Source organism: Salvelinus namaycush, chromosome 2, assembly GCF_016432855.1.
Source record: "Salvelinus namaycush isolate Seneca chromosome 2, SaNama_1.0, whole genome shotgun sequence".
Classification (NCBI taxonomy): domain Eukaryota; kingdom Metazoa; phylum Chordata; class Actinopteri; order Salmoniformes; family Salmonidae; genus Salvelinus; species Salvelinus namaycush.
The window spans coordinates 1856165-1879083 of NC_052308.1; the positions used below are offsets into that span (position 1 = coordinate 1856165).

Genomic DNA, 22919 nt, shown 5'->3' on the forward strand with positions numbered 1-22919 from the left:
AAGTGGAGGAGGATGGGTCAAGGTTGAAGGATCCTGAGAGGATCCCAGTGAGTAGTAGATTTGTGCCAGCACAGAGGGATAGGCCAATGATTGATATATGCTTCAGTAAGGTTGGCTTCTTGGCGTTCACAGCAAATAGATGTTGTGGTGGCAGCTGCAGAGAAGTATTTGGGTATACGATATTTGACTTCAGAAGAGTAACAGGGTGTGTTGAGTGGCGGTGTCACGCCCTCCCAGGCAGTTGGCATGGTGCAGGAGCAGATAGGGTCAAATTAGAGGAATTGTAGGGTTAGTTGTAAGGGTGTTATTTTTTGTTTTGTTCGTTTTGTTTTCCCCTTTTGCATCGCAAAGCACAACGGATTTATATTATAGTCCAGTTGGGGTCGATAATGCAACATATTGGATGCCAACCGCCGTTAAACTCCAAAGAAGAAGAAGCTATACGCCATATCCGGCATGTCGCCAGTCCGTCTGAAATTACAGTCCGCCTCATTAGCAGCAGCAGCGTGTGTAGCAGCTAACTTCATGTTAGCACCGAACCTGTTGAAATTCACTTTCCGAACTTCAGTGTTTACTAGTGTTTATAGAAATATACCAGTTAGGGACAGTATACCAGTTGCAGAAAGAAGATACATGTCACATCAACCCAAGCGACTCTGTACAGAAAACATGTCTGGTAAAAGAATCGGCACCCATAACGGGACATTTCATTGTGATGAAGTGCTAGCCTGTTTCTTCCTTCACCAGCTCCCGGAGTACAAGGTGCATAACATTTATTTGTTCCTATTTTGCAGGAAACCATATGGTTAATATTAATGTATGATTAATGTTTCTTCCATCCCGGCAAAGACAAGAGTTCGCTAGCTAACGTTAGTATATTCTAATGCCAGCTAGCTACTGTACTTATGGCATAAGCTCAGCCAGGTCAACATTGCATAACGCCCAAAATGCATAACGTTCAAACAGATTGAATTTCATGAAACTACATGGTCCTCTCTCGCCACGATAAGAGTCTGACTATTCGTGGGTGCATTCCTTTTAGCTCGCCTAGTGCACCGGGTCGGCGGAAATTATTTTTCAACTCAACCCAGCCGGTGCACCGGGCAAGCTCAGCTAGAACGATTGCACAGCACCTATATATATTGGACATTCGTCTTGATATTGATATTTTAGACATTTCTGCTAAATTTCATATTTTTTTCAGGATGCTGAAATAGTCAGAACTCGGGACCCAGCCGAGCTCGCCAAGTGTGACATTGTGGTGGATGTGGGAGGAGAGTTTGACCCCAAGAAGCATCTCTATGACCATCATCAGAGGTACAGTCAAAGATTTGGGTATATACTGGTACAGTGGAACTAGCTCTTGGTCATTACTCTCAGTTCCATTGCGTTAAACATAAATCATTGGACGAAGGCGTCTTCTTTACGGGGGAGTTTATTTAGTTTAATATTTTATTTAACTAGGCAAGTCAGTTAAGAACAAAATCTTATTTAAATTTTTTAAATTTTTTATTTCACCTTTATTTAACCAAGTAGGTAAGTTGAGAACAAGTTCTCATTTACAATTGCGACCTGGTCAAGATAAAGCAAAGCAGTTCGACACATACAACAACACAGAGTTACACATGGAATAAAACAAACATACAGTCAATAATACAGTAGAAAAATAAATCTATATACAATGTGAGCAAATGAGGTGAGATAAGGGAAGTAAAGGCCATGGTGGCGAAGTAAATACAATATAGCAAGTAAAACACTGGAATGGTTGATTTGCAGTGGAAGAATGTGCAAAGTAGAGATAGAAATAATGGGGTGCAAAGGAGCAAAATAAATAAATATAGTAGGGGAAGAGGGAGTTGTTTGGGCTAAATTATAGATGGGCTATGTACAGGTGCAGTAATCTGTGAGCTGCTCTGACAGCTGGTGCTTAAAGCTAGTGAGGGAGATAAGTGTTTCCAGCTTCAGAGATTTATGTAATTCGTTCCAGTCATTGGCAGCAGAGAACTGGAAGGAGAGGCGGCCAAAGGAGGAATTGGTTTTGGGGGTGACCAGAGAGATATACCTGCTGGAGCGCGTGCTACAGGTGGGTGCTGCTATGGTGACCAGCAAGCTGAGATAAGGGGGAACTTTACCTAGCAGGGTCTTGTAGATGACCTGGAGCCAGTGGGTTTGGCGACGAGTATGAAGCGAGGGCCAGCCAACGGGAGGGTACAGGTCGCAGTGGTGGGTAGTATATGGGGCTTTGGTGACAAAACGGATGGCACTGTTATAGACTGCATCCAATTTATTGAGTAGAGTGTTGGAGGCTATTTTGTAAATGACATCGCCGAAGTCGAGGATCGGTAGGATGGTCAGTTTTACGAGGGTATGTTTGGCAGCATTTGTGAAGGATGCTTTGTTTGCGAAATAGGAAGCCAATTCTAGATTTAACTTTGGATTGGAGATGTTTGATGTGAGTCTGGAAGGAGAGTGTACAGTCTAACCAGACACCTAGAATATGTGGACAACTACAAATACCTAAGTCAGAACCGTCCAGAGCAGTGATGCTGGACGGGCGGGCAGGTGCAGGCAGCGATCGGTTGAAGAGCATGCATTTAGTTTTACTTGTATTTAAGAGCAGTTGGAGGCCACGGAAGGAGAGTTGTATGGCATTGAAGCTCGCCTGGAGGGTTGTTAACACAGTGTCAAAAGAAGGGCCAGAAGTATACAGAATGGTGTCGTCTGCGTAGAGGTGGATCAGAGACTCATTAGCAGCAAGAGCGACATCATTGATGTATACAGAGAAGAGAGTCGGCCCAATAATTGAACCCTGTGGCACCCCCATAGACTGCCAGAGGCCCGGACAACAGGCCCTCTGATTTGACACACTGAACTCTATCAGAGAAGTAGTTGGTGAACCAGGTGAGGCAATCATTTGAGAAACCAAGGCTATCGAGTCTGCCGATGAGGATGTGGTGATTGACAGAGTTGAAAGCCTTGGCCAGGTCAATGAATACGGCTGCACAGTATTGTTTCTTATCGATGGCGGTTAAGATATCGTTTAGGACCTTGAGTGTGCTTGAGGCGTCACTGCAGACCCGGGTTTGATCCTGGGCTGTGTCGCAGCCAGCTTGCGACCAGGAGACCGATTAAGCGGCGCACAATTGGCCCAGTGTCGTCCGGGTTAGGGGAGGATTTGGCCGGCCTGGATGTCCTTGTCCCATCGCGCTCTAGCGACTCCTGTGGCGGGCCGGGTGCATGCACGCTGACACGGTCGCCAGGTGTGCGGTGTTTCCTTCGCCTCATTGGTGCAGTTGGCTTCTGGGTTAAGTGAGCAGTGTGTCAAGACGCAGTGCTGCTTGGCAGGGTCATGTTTTGGAGGATGCACGGCCCTCGACCTTCGCATCTCCCGAGTCCGTACGGGAGTTGCAGCGATGAGACAAGACTGTAACTACCAATTGGATATCACGAAGTTGGGGAGAAAAAGAGGGTAAAAGTAAATTAAATTAATACACACATTTATGGGGTTAGTGTTCCCAAACAGCGCGTGTTTATGTAAGAAGAAGACCACACCCGTGTGTAACGGAAAAAGGCCGTCAGAAAAGTTTTGTCAGTGAAAAATATTGTCGGATGCAGCTGAGATAAAGCCGGTTAAAACTGTAAGTTTGGGGCCTCCCGGGTGGCGCAGTGGTCTAGGGCACTGCATCGCAGTGCTAACTGCGCCACCAGAGTCTCTGGGTTCGCGCCCAGGCTCTGTCGCAGCTGGCCGCGACCGGGAGGTCCGTGGGGCGACGCACAATTGGCATAGCGTCGTCCGGGTTAGGGAGGGTTTGGCCGGTAGGGATATCCTTGTCTCATCGCGCTCCAGCGACTCCTGTGGCGGGCCGGGCGCAGTGCGAGCTAACCAAGGGGGCCAGGTACACGGTGTTTCCTCCGACACATTGGTGCGGCTGACTTCCGGGTTGGAGGTGCGCTGTGTTAAGAAGCAGTGCGGCTTGGTTGGGTTGTGCTTCGGAGGACGCATGGCTTTCGACCTTCGTCTCTCCCGAGCCCGTACGGGAGTTGTAGCGATGAGACAAGATAGTAATTACTAGCGATTGGATACCACGAAAAATTGGGGAGAAAATGGGATAAAAAAAAACAAAAAAAAAACAACTGTAAGTTTGTATTTTGCATTTGAATTTTTATTTTTTATTTTTATTTTTTATTTTTTTTATCCCATTTTCTCCCCAATTTTCGTGGTATCCAATCGCTAGTAATCTGAAAAGGACATCATGTCCTTGGCCCTTGAGGAGTAACGGTAGGCTCCAGTATAACATACTGATACCAACCACAAGCTGTAGTCTTAGAGCCCGTGATTGCAGAGATGTGAATTTATAGAAGGCACACTGACATAACATACAAGAGAGAAATCATGTATTTTTTATGTGGCTAAATCTTGTCATCACATTAATGATTTATCAGTCAATTACCTGTCTGTCTAATGATTTGAATGGAAATGCCAGAGGTTTCCCCCCCAGCAGGTAGGAGAGAGAACTAAGCTTCTCCATCATTCTCCTCTCCCCCTCCCTCTCTTCCCTCCTCCCTCTCCCTCCCTCTCTTCCCTCCTCCCTCCCTCCCCTTCCCTCTCCCCCTCCCTCTCTTCCCTTCTCCCCCTCTCTCCCCCCCTTCCCCTCTCCCCCTCCCTCTCTTCCCTTCTCCCGCTCTCTCCCTCCCTTCCCATCTCCCCCTCCCTCTCTTCCCTTCTCCCCCTCCCTCTCTCCCTCCCTCCCTTCCCTTCTCCCTCCCCTTGCCTCCCCCTTCCCTCCTCCTTCCCCTTCCTCCACCTCCCTTCCTTCCCTCCCTCCTTCCCTCCTGGTATTATCTCTTGTTGCTATCTCAGGTGGCGCTAGCTAACGTTGACTACCTAGCAAAAAAACTAGCTTTTTAAAATAATAATTGATACATGGAGTCAATAAACCGATACATGCAGTCATATAATCAATATAATATTGTCAATAATATTGCGATACTCTACTGTATCGATTCTGCCCCATCCCTATCCCGCATAGCAACACCCAGGCCCTCTGGCACCAAACAAATCAAAGTAAGCCTGTTTTAGGCAGAAGGCATAAGGAAAAGGGGTGGGGATATGGATGGGTTTATGGGAACAACCTGGCAACAGCATGGCAACCGGTAACAACCTGGCAACAGCATGGCAACCGGTAACAACATGGCAACAGCATGGCAACCGGTAACAACCTGGCAACAGCATGGCAACCGGTAACAACATGGCAACAGCATGGCAACCGGTAACAACATGGCAACAGCATGGCAACCGGTAACAGCATGGCAACAGCAGGGCAACAGGTAACAGCATGGCAACAGGTAACAGCATGGTAATAGCATGGCAGCAGCATGGCAACAGCATGGCAGCAGCATGGCAACAGGTAACAGCATGGTAATAGCATGGCAACCGCATGTCAACAGCATGGCAGCTGCATGGCAGCAGCATGGCAACCGCATGTCAACAGCATGGCAACAGGTAACAGCATGGTAATAGCATGGCAACAGGTAACAGCATGGTAATAGCATGGCAGCAGCATGGCAGCAGCATGGCAACAGCATGGCAACAGCATGGTAATAGCATGGCAACAGCATGGCAGCAACATGGCAACGGGTAAAAACATGGCAACAGCATGGCAGCACCATGGCAACAGGTAAAAACATGGCAACAACATGGCAACAGGTAGCAACATGGCAACAACATGGCAACAGGTAAAAACATGGCAACAACATGGCAACAGGTAGCAACATGGCAAACACAGAACACCAAGCTTCATACAACTCTGTTACGTTCAGTAGGTCACATGATTATGGAACATTCGGATAGAAATACATTTGTGTCAGACCGACAGACTGACAGACAGGCAGGTGATTGATTCATTTTGTCCATATTTAACTGCCATCTCTGTATAATTGATGCAGGGATTCCGTTGCTAGTTATCGACCGTGTGCCACACAGCATGCCACTCGCGTATCTGACGCTTGGCGCTCAGCAGGCAGCGGGGCTAGAAGTGGCAAGCGTCCCTAATGGCACCCCATTCCCTATATAGTGCACTACTTTAGACCAGGGCCCTATTCCCTATATAGTGCACTACTTTAGACCAGAGCCCTATTCCCTATATAGTGCACTACTTTAGACCAGGGTCCTATTCCCTATATTGTACACTACTTTAGACCAGAGCCCTATTCCCTATATAGTGCACTACTTTAGGCCAGAGCCCATAGTGCTAAGGCCCCATAGTGCACTGTAGGGAATAGGGTACCATTTGTCACGTAACCGTTGTCTCAATTAAGCCAGAATGAAATGACCACTGCAGGCTCCCCTGCTTTAAGGCACTCATCTCCTCACGCTCTCAGTAGACACCTCCCTGGATAGAGCTGACATGATCAACTGGTTGACATGATCAACTGGTTGACATGATCAACTGGTTGACATGATCAACTGATTGATTGACATGATCAACTGATTGATTGACATGATCAACTGATTGATTGACATGATCAATTGATTGACATGATCAACTGGTCTACTAAAAATGAAAGGCAACACTTGTGTAGAGACATATCACTGAAAGCCAAGGAGGGGTGTCGCGGTAGGGGATTTTGAGTAGACCTTACCGGGTCCCCCGTCAAGAGTGACTCAAGTCGTATCACTCGAGTTCTTATATCATCCGGCAAACAGATGATTCACAGGTCCGCCGGACTGACCTGGTTTGTTTATTCCTGCCCTTCGTTCGGAGAGATGCCTTTTAGTGTTTTATTGTTTCGGGATCTTAGATAATGTCAATCAGACTTAGAGAACCTCTTCCTTGTGGTACCTTTACCAGGCATCTTTGGTTCCCAAAGAGTAAGCTCTCAACTCACCCTTGCTCTCTAGGGTTCCCAAAGACTCTTGTATCTAGACATAAACCATAAAATCGGTTGTAAATCGATTTACGATTTAATGCCTATTTACCCTTTTATAGAGTAGACTCTTCCACTCGCCATTGCTCTATAGGGTTCCCAAAAAATTAGACTCTTCAACTCGCCATTGCTTTATAGGGTTCCCAATTACTCTTGTATCTAGACACACGATTTACGATTTAATGCCTATACCCGTCGGTTAATACTGCTTGAATATTAATACAGAGTAACTTGACTTTTTACAATATAGATGAGTTGGCTGTCCAATCCTTTAAATTGTCTTTAGTGTAGAAACTAGACTTGTTCCCCCAGATCTTGGAGTGTCAGAGATGTTTTCTCCACTAGGGCTTTGGGTCTAGTTTCTACTTTTTATTCAATGTTTGCAAAGCACACAGTTTTACACATCATTACAGTTTCTTTACGTCCTTACAATAAAACATCAATAATCATCAATACACCTGAACTCTTAATGCCTTATCTATGTATTACAACAAGCGGTTAATTACCTTGGCGTACGTTGCCCTGGTTGGTTCCCGAACAGAGTATGTTCTTCAACTCACATTTTCTCCATAAGTTTATCCAATCACTCCGTATCTGTTTCTTCTGCTAGAAGTTGTACTTTGACTTGTTATTTTTTATATATTTTTTTTTTATAACTGATTAGTAGCGAGACTGCTTTCGTAGCTCAAGACCCTTTGTAACATCACTGATGCTTTTCATCGACTCCGGTTAGGGGGTGGATGTATTAAGCACCGGGAGTGTATAGGGTATCTGTCTCAGTAGGTCTCGCCCAAAAATCAGCAGTCAAAAGATACAATTGTTCTAGAGTATGAAAGTCAGATATGACCTTTTTTAGGTTGATGGTAGTTTGAAGTATCACGAGTTCAGTGATAAGTCAAGTAGTACTACCATGCCTTTTTTGGGGGGGAAGGCATGCTTCTTATATACTCACTTCGGGACCCAACTCAACCCCTTGCTGCTATCTGCACACATTTACATTTATTCAACGCACATTTCACCGCTTCCTTCCAGATTCAGTTATTTCAGTAGCTGCAGCCACTCTGCGTCTTGAGGATCTGGTGTTGCACTTCCATCTCCTTGTTTTGGGCACAATGTCCGTTAGTTCCTCATACCATGGCCTTACTGCCCACGGAGGGGGGGGGGGGGGGGTGTAGATTGAGACTCTGGGGGAGAATCTTCCATCAGGTCCTTTTTTAGTGCTTCCGTCACAGGTTCATTTAATTTGCTGTTTTGAATTTTGACTGAAATGTTTCTTTCATTTACACTTAGCCTTTGCTGAAAACACTGTCTCGCTCCAGATAGCCAGCCGCGGGCGTCCAGAGTCCCTGGCGCTGCCGCGGGCGTCCAGAGTCCCTGGCGCTGCCGTCCAGAGTCCCTGGCGCTGCCGCGGGCGTCCAGAGTCCCTGGCGCTGCCGCGGGCGTCCAGAGTCCCTGGCGCTGCCGCGGGCGTCCAGAGTCCCTGGCGCTGCCGCGGGCGTCCAGAGTCCCTGGCGCTGCCGCGGGCGTCCAGAGTCCCTGGCGCTGCCGCGGGCGTCCAGAGTCCCTGGCGGGGATTGTTCTGATTTCATTTGTGTGTTCTGTTGCAATGTTCCTGTTCTGATCTGTCTGTATTGACAAGGCTCTAGAGTCGTATTATCAATCTAATCTGTTGATCTCATTTTGATGTCCCTTTTTTTAAATGAACCACATTGATTTTAAATAGTCTATTAACCTATTTTTGGGAGAACCAGAAGGATGCTTCCTCGGTTGATAACACATCTAGGCTACCTCTAGTTAATGTTACGTGAACATAAACTCTGATATGATCAGTTCAATCACCAACAGCAAAACTATTTGACAAGTAGGCTACTGCTTACGTTTTAAATGACAATAATTCATTTGTCAAGGATGGAACAGATAGTATAAAAAACAACATTTTCCTGCCATTCACCACCTAGAAGACAGACATCACACCCTGCTGTTATCCTCCAGCTAGTCTTTAAAGACAGACGTCACACCCTGCTGTTATCCTCCAGCTAGTCTTTAAAGACAGATATCACACCCTGCTGTTATCCTCCAGCTAGTCTTTAAAGACAGATATCACACCCTGCTGTTATCCTCCAGCTAGTCTTTAAAGACGGACGTCACACCCTGCTGTTATCCTCCAGCTAGTCTTTACAGACAGACGTCACACCCTGCTGTTATCCTCCAGCTAGTCTTTACAGACAGACATCACACCCTGCTGTTATCCTCCAGCTAGTCTTTAAAGACAGACATCACACCCTGCTGTTATCCTACAGCTAGTCTTTAAAGACAGACGTCACACCCTGCTGTTATCCTCCAGCTAGTCTTTAAAGACAGACGTCACACCCTGCTGTTATCCTCCAGCTAGTCTTTACAGACAGACATCACACCCTGCTGTTATCCTCCAGCTAGTCTTTACAGACAGACGTCACACCCTGCTGTTATCCTCCAGCTAGTCTTTAAAGACGGACGTCACACCCTGCTGTTATCCTCCAGCTAGTCTTTAAAGACGGACGTCACACCCTGCTGTTATCCTCCAGCTAGTCTTTACAGACAGACATCACACCCTGCTGTTATCCTCCAGCTAGTCTTTACAGACGGACATCACACCCTGCTGTTATCCTCCAGCTAGTCTTTAAAGACGGACGTCACACCCTGCTGTTATCCTCCAGCTAGTCTTTAAAGACGGACGTCACACCCTGCTGTTATCCTCCAGCTAGTCTTTAAAGACGGACGTCACACCCTGCTGTTATCCTCCAGCTAGTCTTTAAAGACAGACGTCACACCCTGCTGTTATCCTCCAGCTAGTCTTTAAAGACAGACGTCACACCCTGCTGTTATCCTCCAGCTAGTCTTTAAAGACAGACGTCACACCCTGCTGTTATCCTCCAGCTGGTCTTTAAAGACAGACATCACACCCTGCTGTTATCCTCCAGCTAGTCTTTACAGACAGACATCACACCCTGCTGTTATCCTCCAGCTAGTCTTTACAGACGGACGTCACACCCTGCTGTTATCCTCCAGCTAGTCTTTAAAGACAGACATCACACCCTGCTGTTATCCTCCAGCTAGTCTTTACAGACGGACGTCACACCCTGCTGTTATCCTCCAGCTAGTCTTTACAGACGGACGTCACACCCTGCTGTTATCCTCCAGCTAGTCTTTACAGACAGACATCACACCCTGCTGTTATCCTCCAGCTAGTCTTTACAGACGGACGTCACACCCTGCTGTTATCCTCCAGCTAGTCTTTACAGACGGACGTCACACCCTGCTGTTATTCTGCTGAAACCAAGAATGGTTGGGGTAGAGGAGACTCGCCTCAAGCCAAATAAACACTTGTCTTTCTTATATAAAGTTGATGGACAATAAAGCTTTAGAGTTTAGATAAGTCTTTGTAAGTGAATGGGTGATCTGCTCTCTGTCCAGAACCTTCAGGAACAATAAAGCTTTAGAATCTGAACGAGACAGAGTGAGTGATAGGTGGGTGTGCTGCTCTCTGTCCAGGACATTTAGGGGCACATTCAGCAGCCTGTGTCCCAAGTATCTGATGGACCATAAACATGGGATTAGCATAATCATAGAGGCAGTAGATTATGCATGGAAAGGGGAGGGGGATATTTCTACAAGATGGAGACATAACATATTCATGTGTGCTGCTCTCTGCTTATCCAGGACCTTCTCTGAGACGTTCCACAGCCTGTGTCCAGAGAAGCCCTGGGTGACCAAGTTGAGCTCGGCTGGTTTGGTCTACCTTCATTTTGGCCGGAGGGTCCTGTCTCAGCTCACCTCCCTGAAGGAAGGAGACAGACAGCTGGAGGTGCTCTATGATAAGGTGAGACTGGGGGGGAGGGGGGGGGAGGGGAAACCTCCATCCCTATTGATAACCTCTCTGCCATGTTCTGTCTCTCTGTAGCTGTATGAGAACTAGGTGGATGTAACGTTCTCTGTTCTCTCTGTAGCTGTATGAGAACTAGATGGATGTAATGTTCTCTGTTCTCTCTGTAGCTGTATGAGAACTAGGTGGATGTAACGTTCTCTGTTCTCTCTGTAGCTGTATGAGAACTAGGTGGATGTAACGTTCTCTGTTCTCTCTGTAGCTGTATGAGAACTAGGTGGATGTAATGTTCTCTGTTCTCTCTGTAGCTGTATGAGAACTAGGTGGATGTAATGTTCTCTGTTCTCTCTGTAGCTGTATGAGAACTAGGTGGATGTAATGTTCTCTGTTCTCTCTGTAGCTGTATGAGAACTAGGGGGATGTAACGTTCTCTGTTCTCTCTGTAGCTGTATGAGAACTAGATGGATGTAACGTTCTCTCTGTAGCTGTATGAGAACTAGATGGATGTAACGTTCTCTGTTCTCTCTGTAGCTGTATGAGAACTAGATGGATGTAACGTTCTCTGTTCTCTGTAGCTGTATGAGAACTAGGTGGATGTAACGTTCTCTGTTCTCTCTGTAGCTGTATGAGAACTAGATGGATGTAACGTTCTCTGTTCTCTCTGTAGCTGTATGAGAACTAGGTGGATGTAACGTTCTCTGTTCCCTCTGTAGCTGTATGAGAACTAGATGGATGTAACGTTCTCTGTTCTCTCTGTAGCTGTATGAGAACTAGATGGATGTAACGTTCTCTGTTCCCTCTGTAGCTGTATGAGAACTAGATGGATGTAACGTTCTCTGTTCTCTCTATAGCTGTATGAGAACTAGATGGATGTAACGTTCTCTGTTCTCTCTGTAGCTGTATGAGAACTAGATGGATGTAACGTTCTCTCTGTAGCTGTATGAGAACTAGATGGATGTAACGTTCTCTGTTCTCTCTGTAGCTGTATGAGAACTAGATGGATGTAACGTTCTCTGTTCTCTCTGTAGCTGTATGAGAACTAGATGGATGTAATGTTCTCTCTGTAGCTGTATGAGAACTAGGTGGATGTAACGTTCTCTGTTCTCTCTGTAGCTGTATGAGAACTAGGTGGATGTAACGTTCTCTGTTCTCTGTAGCTGTATGAGATCTAGGTGGATGTAACGTTCTCTCTGTAGCTGTATGAGAACTAGATGGATGTAACGTTCTCTGTTCTCTCTGTAGCTGTATGAGAACTAGATGGATGTAACGTTCTCTGTTCTCTCTGTAGCTGTATGAGAACTAGATGGATGTAACGTTCTCTGTTCTCTCTGTAGCTGTATGAGAACTAGATGGATGTAACGTTCTCTGTTCTCTCTGTAGCTGTATGAGAACTAGATGGATGTAACGTTCTCTGTTCTCTCTGTAGCTGTATGAGAACTAGATGGATGTAACGTTCTCTGTTCTCTCTGTAGCTGTATGAGATCTAGGTGGATGTAACGTTCTCTCTGTAGCTGTATGAGAACTAGATGGATGTAACGTTCTCTGTTCTCTCTGTAGCTGTATGAGAACTAGATGGATGTAACGTTCTCTGTTCTCTCTGTAGCTGTATGAGAACTAGATGGATGTAACGTTCTCTGTTCTCTCTGTAGCTGTATGAGATCTAGGTGGATGTAACGTTCTTTCTGTAGCTGTATGAGAACTAGATGGATGTAACGTTCTCTGTTCTCTCTGTAGCTGTATGAGAACTAGGGGGATGTAACGTTCTCTGTTCTCTCTGTAGCTGTATGAGAACTAGATGGATGTAACGTTCTCTCTGTAGCTGTATGAGAACTAGATGGATGTAACGTTCTCTGTTCTCTCTGTAGCTGTATGAGAACTAGATGGATGTAACGTTCTCTGTTCTCTCTGTAGCTGTATGAGAACTAGATGGATGTAACGTTCTCTCTGTAGCTGTATGAGAACTAGGTGGATGTAACGTTCTCTGTTCCCTCTGTAGCTGTATGAGAACTAGGTGGATGTAACGTTCTCTGTTCCCTCTGTAGCTGTATGAGAACTAGGTGGATGTAACGTTCTCTGTTCTCTGTAGCTGTATGAGATCTAGGTGGATGTAACGTTCTCTCTGTAGCTGTATGAGAACTAGATGGATGTAACGTTCTCTGTTCTCTCTGTAGCTGTATGAGAACTAGATGGATGTAACGTTCTCTGTTCTCTCTGTAGCTGTATGAGAACTAGATGGATGTAACGTTCTCTGTTCTCTGTAGCTGTATGAGATCTAGGTGGATGTAACGTTCTCTCTGTAGCTGTATGAGAACTAGATGGATGTAACGTTCTCTGTTCTCTCTGTAGCTGTATGAGAACTAGATGGATGTAACGTTCTCTGTTCTCTCTGTAGCTGTATGAGAACTAGATGGATGTAACGTTCTCTGTTCTCTCTGTAGCTGTATGAGATCTAGGTGGATGTAACGTTCTCTCTGTAGCTGTATGAGAACTAGATGGATGTAACGTTCTCTGTTCTCTCTGTAGCTGTATGAGAACTAGATGGATGTAACGTTCTCTGTTCTCTCTGTAGCTGTATGAGAACTAGGTGGATGTAACGTTCTCTGTTCCCTCTGTAGCTGTATGAGAACTAGATGGATGTAACGTTCTCTGTTCTCTCTGTAGCTGTATGAGATCTAGGTGGATGTAACGTTCTTTCTGTAGCTGTATGAGAACTAGATGGATGTAACGTTCTCTGTTCTCTCTGTAGCTGTATGAGAACTAGGGGGATGTAACGTTCTCTGTTCTCTCTGTAGCTGTATGAGAACTAGATGGATGTAACGTTCTCTCTGTAGCTGTATGAGAACTAGATGGATGTAACGTTCTCTGTTCTCTCTGTAGCTGTATGAGAACTAGATGGATGTAACGTTCTCTGTTCTCTCTGTAGCTGTATGAGAACTAGATGGATGTAACGTTCTCTCTGTAGCTGTATGAGAACTAGGTGGATGTAACGTTCTCTGTTCCCTCTGTAGCTGTATGAGAACTAGGTGGATGTAACGTTCTCTGTTCCCTCTGTAGCTGTATGAGAACTAGGTGGATGTAACGTTCTCTGTTCTCTGTAGCTGTATGAGATCTAGGTGGATGTAACGTTCTCTCTGTAGCTGTATGAGAACTAGATGGATGTAACGTTCTCTGTTCTCTCTGTAGCTGTATGAGAACTAGATGGATGTAACGTTCTCTGTTCTCTCTGTAGCTGTATGAGAACTAGATGGATGTAACGTTCTCTGTTCTCTCTGTAGCTGTATGAGAACTAGATGGATGTAACGTTCTCTGTTCTCTCTGTAGCTGTATGAGAACTAGATGGATGTAACGTTCTCTGTTCTCTGTAGCTGTATGAGATCTAGGTGGATGTAACGTTCTCTCTGTAGCTGTATGAGAACTAGATGGATGTAACGTTCTCTGTTCTCTCTGTAGCTGTATGAGAACTAGATGGATGTAACGTTCTCTGTTCTCTCTGTAGCTGTATGAGAACTAGGTGGATGTAACGTTCTCTGTTCCCTTTGTAGCTGTATGAGAACTAGATGGATGTAACGTTCTCTGTTCTCTCTGTAGCTGTATGAGATCTAGGTGGATGTAACGTTCTTTCTGTAGCTGTATGAGAACTAGATGGATGTAACGTTCTCTGTTCTCTCTGTAGCTGTATGAGAACTAGGTGGATGTAACGTTCTCTGTTCTCTCTGTAGCTGTATGAGAACTAGATGGATGTAACGTTCTCTCTGTAGCTGTATGAGAACTAGGTGGATGTAACGTTCTCTCTGTAGCTGTATGAGAACTAGGTGGATGTAACGTTCTCGGTTCTCTCTATAGCTGTATGAGAACTAGATGGATGTAACGTTCTCTGTTCTCTCTCTAGCTGTATGAGAACTAGGTGGATGTAACGTTCTCTGTTCTCTCTGTAGCTGTATGAGAACTAGGTGGATGTAACGTTCTCTGTTCTCTCTGTAGCTGTATGAGAACTAGGTGGATGTAACATTCTCTGTTCTCTCTGTAGCTGTATGAGAACTAGGTGGATGTAACGTTCTCTGTTCTCTCTGTAGCTGTATGAGAACTAGGTGGATGTAACGTTCTCTGTTCTCTCTGTAGCTGTATGAGAACTAGGTGGATGTAACGTTCTCTGTTCTCTCTGTAGCTGTATGAGAACTTGGTGGAGGAGGTGGATGCTGTGGACAACGGGATCTCCCAGTATGATGGAGAGGCTCGCTACGCTGTCTCTACCACTCTCAGCGCCCGCGTCGGTCACCTTAACCCACGCTGGAACAGCAAGAGCCAGGACACCGAGGTCAGTCAATGTGTGGCATACCGTGTGTGTGGAAATATAACCTATTGAAGGGCTGAAAGACCAGCCTTCAGTCAGTACAGGTGTGTGTGTGTGTGTGTGTGTGTGTGTGTGTGTGTGTGTGTGTGTGTGTGTGTGTGTGTGTGTCTGTTCACACACACACGTCTATTAATATAGTCCACCGTTAACACTTTGTTGTGGCGTCAAACCGGCGCCAGACAAGCTCATAGATGTCAAGATTTGAGCTCTGCCAGTGTTTCTGAATAACTTTAAGGCCCTACCAGGCTGTCTGGGTGAATGAATATCTTCTTCCTGAGTCGATACTTCTGAGTCTGACAGGGGGAAACGGACCTTCTCGATATACCACCACCACACACACCACAGTGCCTGTGAGTAAGGCAAGCGTTTATCATCTACAGGAGAATATTGAGCCATTAGAGAGAAATGCCCCTAAAAACCCCTGAGTTAGAAAACAGCCGACGTGGTATTAATATGACTGTCCAAATCGAAGGGTAAAGAGGATCATTTTGGTCAATGTCAGTCTCGTCCAAAACCTGAGTCTTGTGAGATTTGTGGTCGTGACTGAATCACAACGTAAATGAAGGTTGGGTCTGTTAGGTTCTAATTCTCAGAGTAAAAAAACTCCACGGACATTATGAAAGCTTAACCAAGTTTATTCTTCCCAGAGGATCAAAACAGCTGCATGAGACAAAACATGTTTCCACCAACACAAGTATATATACTCCAGTTTAGATGCACTCCTCCTTCTCTCCAACCCTGACATCTGTTATCGTTCGACAGGAAGAGGAAGTGATGGGCTAATAAACTATTCCTCCTCCCTTAAGGTGACCTGACCTCAACCCCCTTGATGCCTAATCCAACGCTCTCTCCCCTTATCAATTCCTGCCACATGTGATCACTTCCCTGCACTCACTATTTCAATAGGATACCTGATATAATGTAAACATTATACATTACCCTCTCCCTCAGTGACATGAATAAGTATATTTCATATTCTCAGAACCCATCGGTTTCAATGCTACTCACATGCCCACAGCTGGCAGCACACAAGTAATCACCAATTCAGAGTGCAGTTGAATGCGACCTGATCGTAATGCCTGTGGTAAATTTGAGTTGACTTTGGATATCCCTATGGGGCTAGTTAGGGACCATCGGTAAATTACACAATGTACATGGGACAATGTGAAATTCCAATAGCTTCAGATTTCAATGACAAAATCCTCAAACCAACTATAAATTGTAAATATTCATATTTACATTGTGTAATTTATTGACAGTCCTCAACTAGTTCTCTAGATAGGCTATCCAAAGTCAAACCAACTTTGCCACGGTCACACACCAGTCGGCTGAAGCTAATTGGCTGAATAATTTGGCTGACTCTTCCCACCTGCGAACACCCCCATGAAACCACACCCCCATGAAACCACACCCCCATGAAACCACACCCCCATGAAACCACACCCACATGAAACCACACCCACATGAAACCACACCCCCGATACCAACTCACGTTTTGAGTTCAGACATGGCAGCTAGCATTTCTTAAGGAACCAAATCTAAAACTAGGACAAATCAGGAAGTGCAATCGCCCTTTAAACTCTGCAACGATTGGACAAGTAGGTCAAACACCTATGATTTATCATCTGGCTCAGATGGGGAATGAGGGGGGCGGGGGGGGGGGGGGGGGGGGGGGGGACTGTCTTTGTCCATCCATTTTCCTCCATTTCCCACACCTTTCTCAGACCAGGAGCATTTACTTTACTCTGTGAGAGGCTGGTCGCTGGTTCTATTCATTTGTCATACCCTGGAAAGGCACGGTGGATTGTGATAGGCTGCGCTACTCAACGGCCCTGTGATTTCCTGATCCAATCAATTGTCAGCTTGCCACTTTTTGATTGAAAAAAAAAAGTTATATTTTTCCTCCTGCCCTTCTCGTCCTGTCTCACCAAACTCTCAGCTGCCGCTGCGCACACTCACACTCACGTCACACGCTCAGCCAGATGCTACGACAGTACGGTGGTGATGTTAGTGGCGTGTGTGTGTGAGTGACATCATTGCATGTGCTTTATTATGTTTGCGCTAGCGTGTGTGTATGCATGCACATCAGTGCCGTAAATGGGAGCAGGAGTGTGTGAGAACAGTCTGTGAGAGAGAGACTGACTGAGACTGACAAAGTGAGTCAGTCAGTGAGGGAGGCCTTCAGTTTTCCTTGTAGAAAAATGTTTATCTGTCCTGTATTTACGTTAGCAGCTGTTGCGCAATCCTTCATGTTCTGCAAGACTGCTGAGATCCCCTGTTGTCTCCTTATGTCTCGTGTCATTTCCTGTCTCCTGTCGTCTCCTCCTCCTGTGTCTCCTGTTGTCTCGTGTCATTTCCTGTCTCCTGTCGTCGTCTCCTCCTCCTCCTGTCGTCTCCTCCTCCTCCTGTCGTCTCCTCCTCCTCCTGTCGTCTCCTCCTCCTCCTGTCGTCTCCTCCTCCTCCTGTCGTCTCCTCCTCCTCCTGTCGTCTCCTCCTCCTCCTCCTGTCGTCTCCTCCTCCTCCTGTCGTCGTCTCCTCCTCCTCCTCCTGTCGTCGTCTCCTCCTCCTCCTGTCGTCTCCTCCTCCTGTCGTCTCCTCCTCCTGTCGTCTCCTCCTGTCGTCTCCTCCTCCTCCTCATGTCGCCGCCTCCTCCTGTCGTCTCCTCCTCCTGTCGTCTCCTCCTCCTGTCGTCTCCTCCTCCTGTCGTCTCCTCCTCATGTCGTCTCCTCCTCATGTCGTCTCCTCCTCCTCATGTCGTCTCCTCCTCCTCCTGTCGTCTCCTCCTCCTCCTCATGTCGCCGCCTCCTCATGTTGTCGTCTCCTCCTCATGTTGTTGTCTCCTCCTCCTCCTGTCGTCTCCTCCTCCTGTCGTCTCCTCCTCCTGTCGTCTCCTCCTCATGTCGTCTCCTCCTCATGTCGTCTCCTCCTCATGTCGTCTCCTCCTCATGTCGTCTCCTCCTCATGTCGTCTCCTCCTCCTCATGTCGTCTCCTCCTCCTCCTGTCGTCTCCTCCTCCTCCTCATGTCGCCGCCTCCTCATGTTGTCGTCTCCTCCTCATGTTGTTGTCGTCTCCTCCTCATGTTGTTGTCTCCTCCTCCTGTCGTCTCCTCCTCATGTCGTCTCCTCCTCATGTCGTCTCCTCCTCATGTCGTCTCCTCCTCCTGTCGTCTCCTCCTCCTCCTGTCGTCTCCTCCTCCTCCTGTCGTCTCCTCCTCCTCCTGTCGTCTCCTCCTCCTCATGTCGTCTCCTCCTCCTCCTGTCGTCTCCTCCTCCTGTCGTCTCCTCCTCGTGTCCTCCTCATGTTGTGTATGTTAGGAGGGCTTCCATAAGGCCCTGGGCATGGTAGGAGCAGAGTTCCTGGACCGGGTTGACTTCTACCAGAACTCCTGGCTTCCTGCCCGTGTGGTGGTGGAGGGAGCTGTACAGATGAGGAAGCAGGTACAGTCCCTACCGTAGACATGCAGATATTCACTTTCCCTAGGTAGCAGAGAGGGGGGCGCTGTTCTGATTACACCAGCTGTCATGTTGCTTCTCTCCAGAAGTACTTTGTCTGTTAAAATAAATGACATGTATGATACACTTGTAGTTACCGTGTAAATACAAGCGTAGCTACGGTGTAAATACAAGCGTAGCTACGGTGTAAATACAAGCGTAGCTACGGTGTAAATACAAGCGTAGCTACGGTGTAAATACAAGCGTAGCTACGGTGTAAATACAAGCGTAGCTACGGTGTAAATACAAGCGTAGCTACGGTGTAAATACAAGCGTAGCTACGGTGTAGTAACAATACAGATATTAATGCAAAGTGTTAGCATGAGATGTTATGAAATTGTAGGTATTGATGCAGTGTGTGCGTCACAATAGGTATCGATCCCGTGTTTTAAGTCTGCGAAGCACTTTGTGACCAGTGAATTTCTGAGTAAATGTGATTGATTTGTGTCCGTCCCCAGGTTGACCCCAGTGGCGAGGTAGTGGTGTTTTCTCAGGGTGGTTGTCCCTGGAAGGAGCACCTGTTTTCCCTGGAGAAGGAGCTGAGCGTGGACACCTCCATTAAGTTTGTCCTCTACCCTGACCAGAACGGACAGTGGAGAGTCCAGTGTGTCCCAGCCGGTCTGCACACCTTCAATAACAGGTAGTGTACACTACCCAGATCACCTTCAATAACAGGTAGTGTACACTAACCGGATCACCTTCAATAACAGGTAGTGTACACTACCCAGATCGCCTTCAAAAGCAGGTAGTGTACACTACCCAGATCGCCTTCAATAACAGGTATTGTACACTACCCAGATCGCCTTCAATAGCAGGTAGTGTACACTAACCAGATCGCCTACAATAGCAGATAGTGTACACTACCCAGATCGCCTTCAATAACAGGTATTGTACACTACCCAGATTGCCTTCAATAGCAGGTAGTGTACACTACCCAGATCGCCTTCAATAGCAGGTAGTGTACACTAACCAGATCGCCTACAATAGCAGGTAGTGTACACTAACCAGATCGCCTTCAATAGCAGGTAGTGTACACTAACCAGATCGCCTACAATAGCAGATAGTGTACACTAACCAGATCGCCTTCAATAGCAGGTAGTGTACACTAACCAGATCGCCTACAATAGCAGGTAGTGTACACTACCCAGATCGCCTTCAATAGCAGGTAGTGTACACTAACCAGATCGCCTACAATAGCAGATAGTGTACACTACCCAGATCGCCTTCAATAGCAGGTAGTGTACACTACCCAGATCGCCTTCAATAGCAGGTAGTGTACACTACCCAGATCGCCTTCAATAGCAGGTAGTGTACACTACCCAGATCGCCTTCAATAGCAGGTAGTGTACACTACCCAGATCGCCTTCAATAGCAGGTAGTGTACACTACCCAGATCGCCTTCAATAGCAGGTAGTGTACACTACCCAGATCGCCTTCAATAGCAGGTAGTGTACACTAACCAGATCGCCTACAATAGCAGGTAGTGTACACTACCCAGATCGCCTTCAATAGCAGGTAGTGTACACTAACCAGATCGCCTTCAATAGCAGGTAGTGTACACTACCCAGATCGCCTTCAATAGCAGGTAGTGTACACTACCCAGATCGCCTTCAATAGCAGGTAGTGTACACTACCCAGATCGCCTTCAATAACAGGTAGTGTACACTACCCAGATCGCCTTCAATAGCAGGTAGTGTACACTACCCAGATCGCCTTCAATAGCAGGTAGTGTACACTACCCAGATCGCCTTCAATAGCAGGTAGTGTACACTACCCAGATCGCCTTCAATAACAGGTAGTGTACACCACCCAGATCGCCTTCAATAGCAGGTAGTGTACACTAACCAGATCGCCTTCAATAGCAGGTAGTGTACACCACCCAGATCGCCTTCAATAACAGGTAGTGTACACCACCCAGATCGCCTTCAATAGCAGGTAGTGTACACTAACCAGATCGCCTTCAATAGCAGGTAGTGTACACTAACCAGATCGCCTTCAATAGCAGGTAGTGTACACCACCCAGATTGCCTTCAATAACAGGTAGTGTACACTACCCAGATCGCCTTCAATAACAGGTAGTGTACACTACCCAGATCGCCTTCAATAGCAGGTAGTGTACACTACCCAGATCGCCTTCAATAGCAGGTAGTGTACACTACCCAGATCGCCTTCAATAGCAGGTAGTGTACACTACCCAGATCGCCTTCAATAGCAGGTAGTGTACACTACCCAGATCGCCTTCAATAGCAGGTAGTGTACACTACCCAGATCGCCTTCAATAGCAGGTAGTGTACACTACCCAGATCGCCTTCAATAACAGGTAGTGTACACCACCCAGATCGCCTTCAATAGCAGGTAGTGTACACTACTTTAGTACACTACTTAGACTGTCCCTGTAGGAGAACCCTTTTTAGTTCCATTTAGAGCCCTCTATGGTATGGAAAGGGTTCTACGTGGAACCCGAAATAGGTTCTCCAGTGGGGATATCTGAAGAACCCTTATGTTCAAGATAGAAAGGTATTTTTTCTAAGACTGTTTTAGAGTTGACTGTAGGTGTAGTGAACTAGTGGGAGGGTCCAGTGTTTTCCCGTCAGACTACACACCTACATCTACCGATACCATACGTTCATCACCACAAGGCACTCTTGGCACATGTCAAATGGCTCCCTACTCCCTACATAGTGCACACCTTTAATAGTCTACTCTATATCTATTGGTCCCTCAATGTTTAAAAGGTGCAAACAGGAGGACACCACCTTTGTTGAAGTTGAGGCGGCGCTACCTGACTGACTTCAACACGTGTTGTGTTAGTCATGTGGATTGGATTGTTGGGTTGTAATGGTTTTAAACCAAGGTGTTCTGTCAGGACTGCTGTGTGAGCTAGTCATATGATCACTTTGAGGATGTTACTAAATTGCATGGACCCTCCCTCCATATCGATATATGTTAACATCCAACTTCAAATGCTGTCGTACATTGCTCTCTAGGGTCCTCCCTAACTGTTCTCTTTGCTGAGTTGTAGGTTTGTAGCTAGGGGGAGGAACAGCTTCCTGTGTTGTCGGTTTGTAGCTTGGGGGAGGAACAGCTTCCTGTGTTGTCGGTTTGTAGCTAGGAGAAGGAACAGCTTCCTGGTTTGTAGCTAGGGGGAGGAACAGCTTCCTGTGTTGTCGGTTTTGTAGCTACGGGGAGGAACAGCTTCCTGGGTTGTCGGTTTGTAGCTACGGGGAGGAACAGCTTCCTGGGTTGTCGGTTTTGTAGCTACGGGGAGGAACAGCTTCCTGGGTTGTCGGTTTGTAGCTACGGGGAGGAACAGCTTCCTGGGTTGTCGGTTTGTAGCTACGGGGAGGAGCAGCTTCCTGGGTTGTAGGTTTGTAGCTAGGGGAAGGAACAGCTTCCTGGTTTGTAGCTAGGGGGAGGAACAGCTTCCTGGGTTGTCGGTTTTGTAGCTACGGGGAGGAACAGCTTCCTGGGTTGTCGGTTTTGTAGCTACGGGGAGGAACAGCTTCCTGGGTTGTCGGTTTGTAGCTAGGGGAAGGAACAGCTTCCTGGTTTGTAGCTAGGGGGAGGAACAGCTTCCTGGGTTGTAGGTTTGTAGCTTGGGGGAGGAGCAGTTTCCTGGGTTGTAGGTTTGTAGCTAGGGGAAGGAACAGCTTCCTGGTTTGTAGCTAGGGGGAGGAACAGCTTCCTGGGTTGTCGGTTTTGTAGCTACGGGGAGGAACAGCTTCCTGGGTTGTCGGTTTGTAGCTAGGGGGAGGAGCAGCTTCCTGGGTTGTCGGTTTTGTAGCTAGGGGGAGGAACAGCTTCCTGAGTTGTCGGTTTGTAGCTACGGGGAGGAGCAGCTTCCTGGGTTGTCGGTTTGTAGCTAGGTGTCATTTAATGTTTTAACAGACGGACAGACTGTCTCTCTCCCCTGCTGATTGACTGGGTGTCACTAGGTTAAAGAGCCCTCTGCTGATTGGCTGGTGTCACTAGGTAAAAGAGCCCTCTGCTGATTGGCTGGGGTCACTAGGTAAAAGAGCCCTCTGCTGATTGGCTGGGGTCACTAGGTAAAAGAGCCCTCTGCTGATTGGCTGGGGTCACTAGGTAAAAGAGCCCTCTGCTGATTGGCTGGGGTCACTAGGTAAAAGAGCCCTCTGCTGATTGGCTGGGGTCACTAGGTAAAAGAGCCCTCTGCTGATTGGCTGGGGTCACTAGGTAAAAGAGCCCTCTGCTGATTGGCTGGGGTCACTAGGTAAAACAAAGAGATGGAACAAATATCATCTCATGTTGAAAACCCATGAGGAAAAT

The 22919-nt window shown here is 46.8% G+C and overlaps 1 protein-coding gene across 1 annotated transcript in view; it reads left to right on the top strand.

Moving 5' to 3' along the window:
- Positions 1 to 476: 476 nt before the first annotated feature.
- Positions 477 to 22919, top strand: part of myg1 (myg1 exonuclease) — a 29246-nt gene continuing 6803 nt past the window's right edge. Inside the window, exons 1-6 of the mRNA XM_039006524.1 lie at positions 477 to 762; positions 1205 to 1317; positions 10627 to 10786; positions 14955 to 15104; positions 18456 to 18578; positions 19091 to 19272. Coding sequence (XP_038862452.1) covers positions 526 to 762; positions 1205 to 1317; positions 10627 to 10786; positions 14955 to 15104; positions 18456 to 18578; positions 19091 to 19272 — 965 coding nt within the window. The 5' untranslated portion in view covers positions 477 to 525. The remainder of the gene's footprint in view (positions 763 to 1204; positions 1318 to 10626; positions 10787 to 14954; positions 15105 to 18455; positions 18579 to 19090; positions 19273 to 22919) is intronic.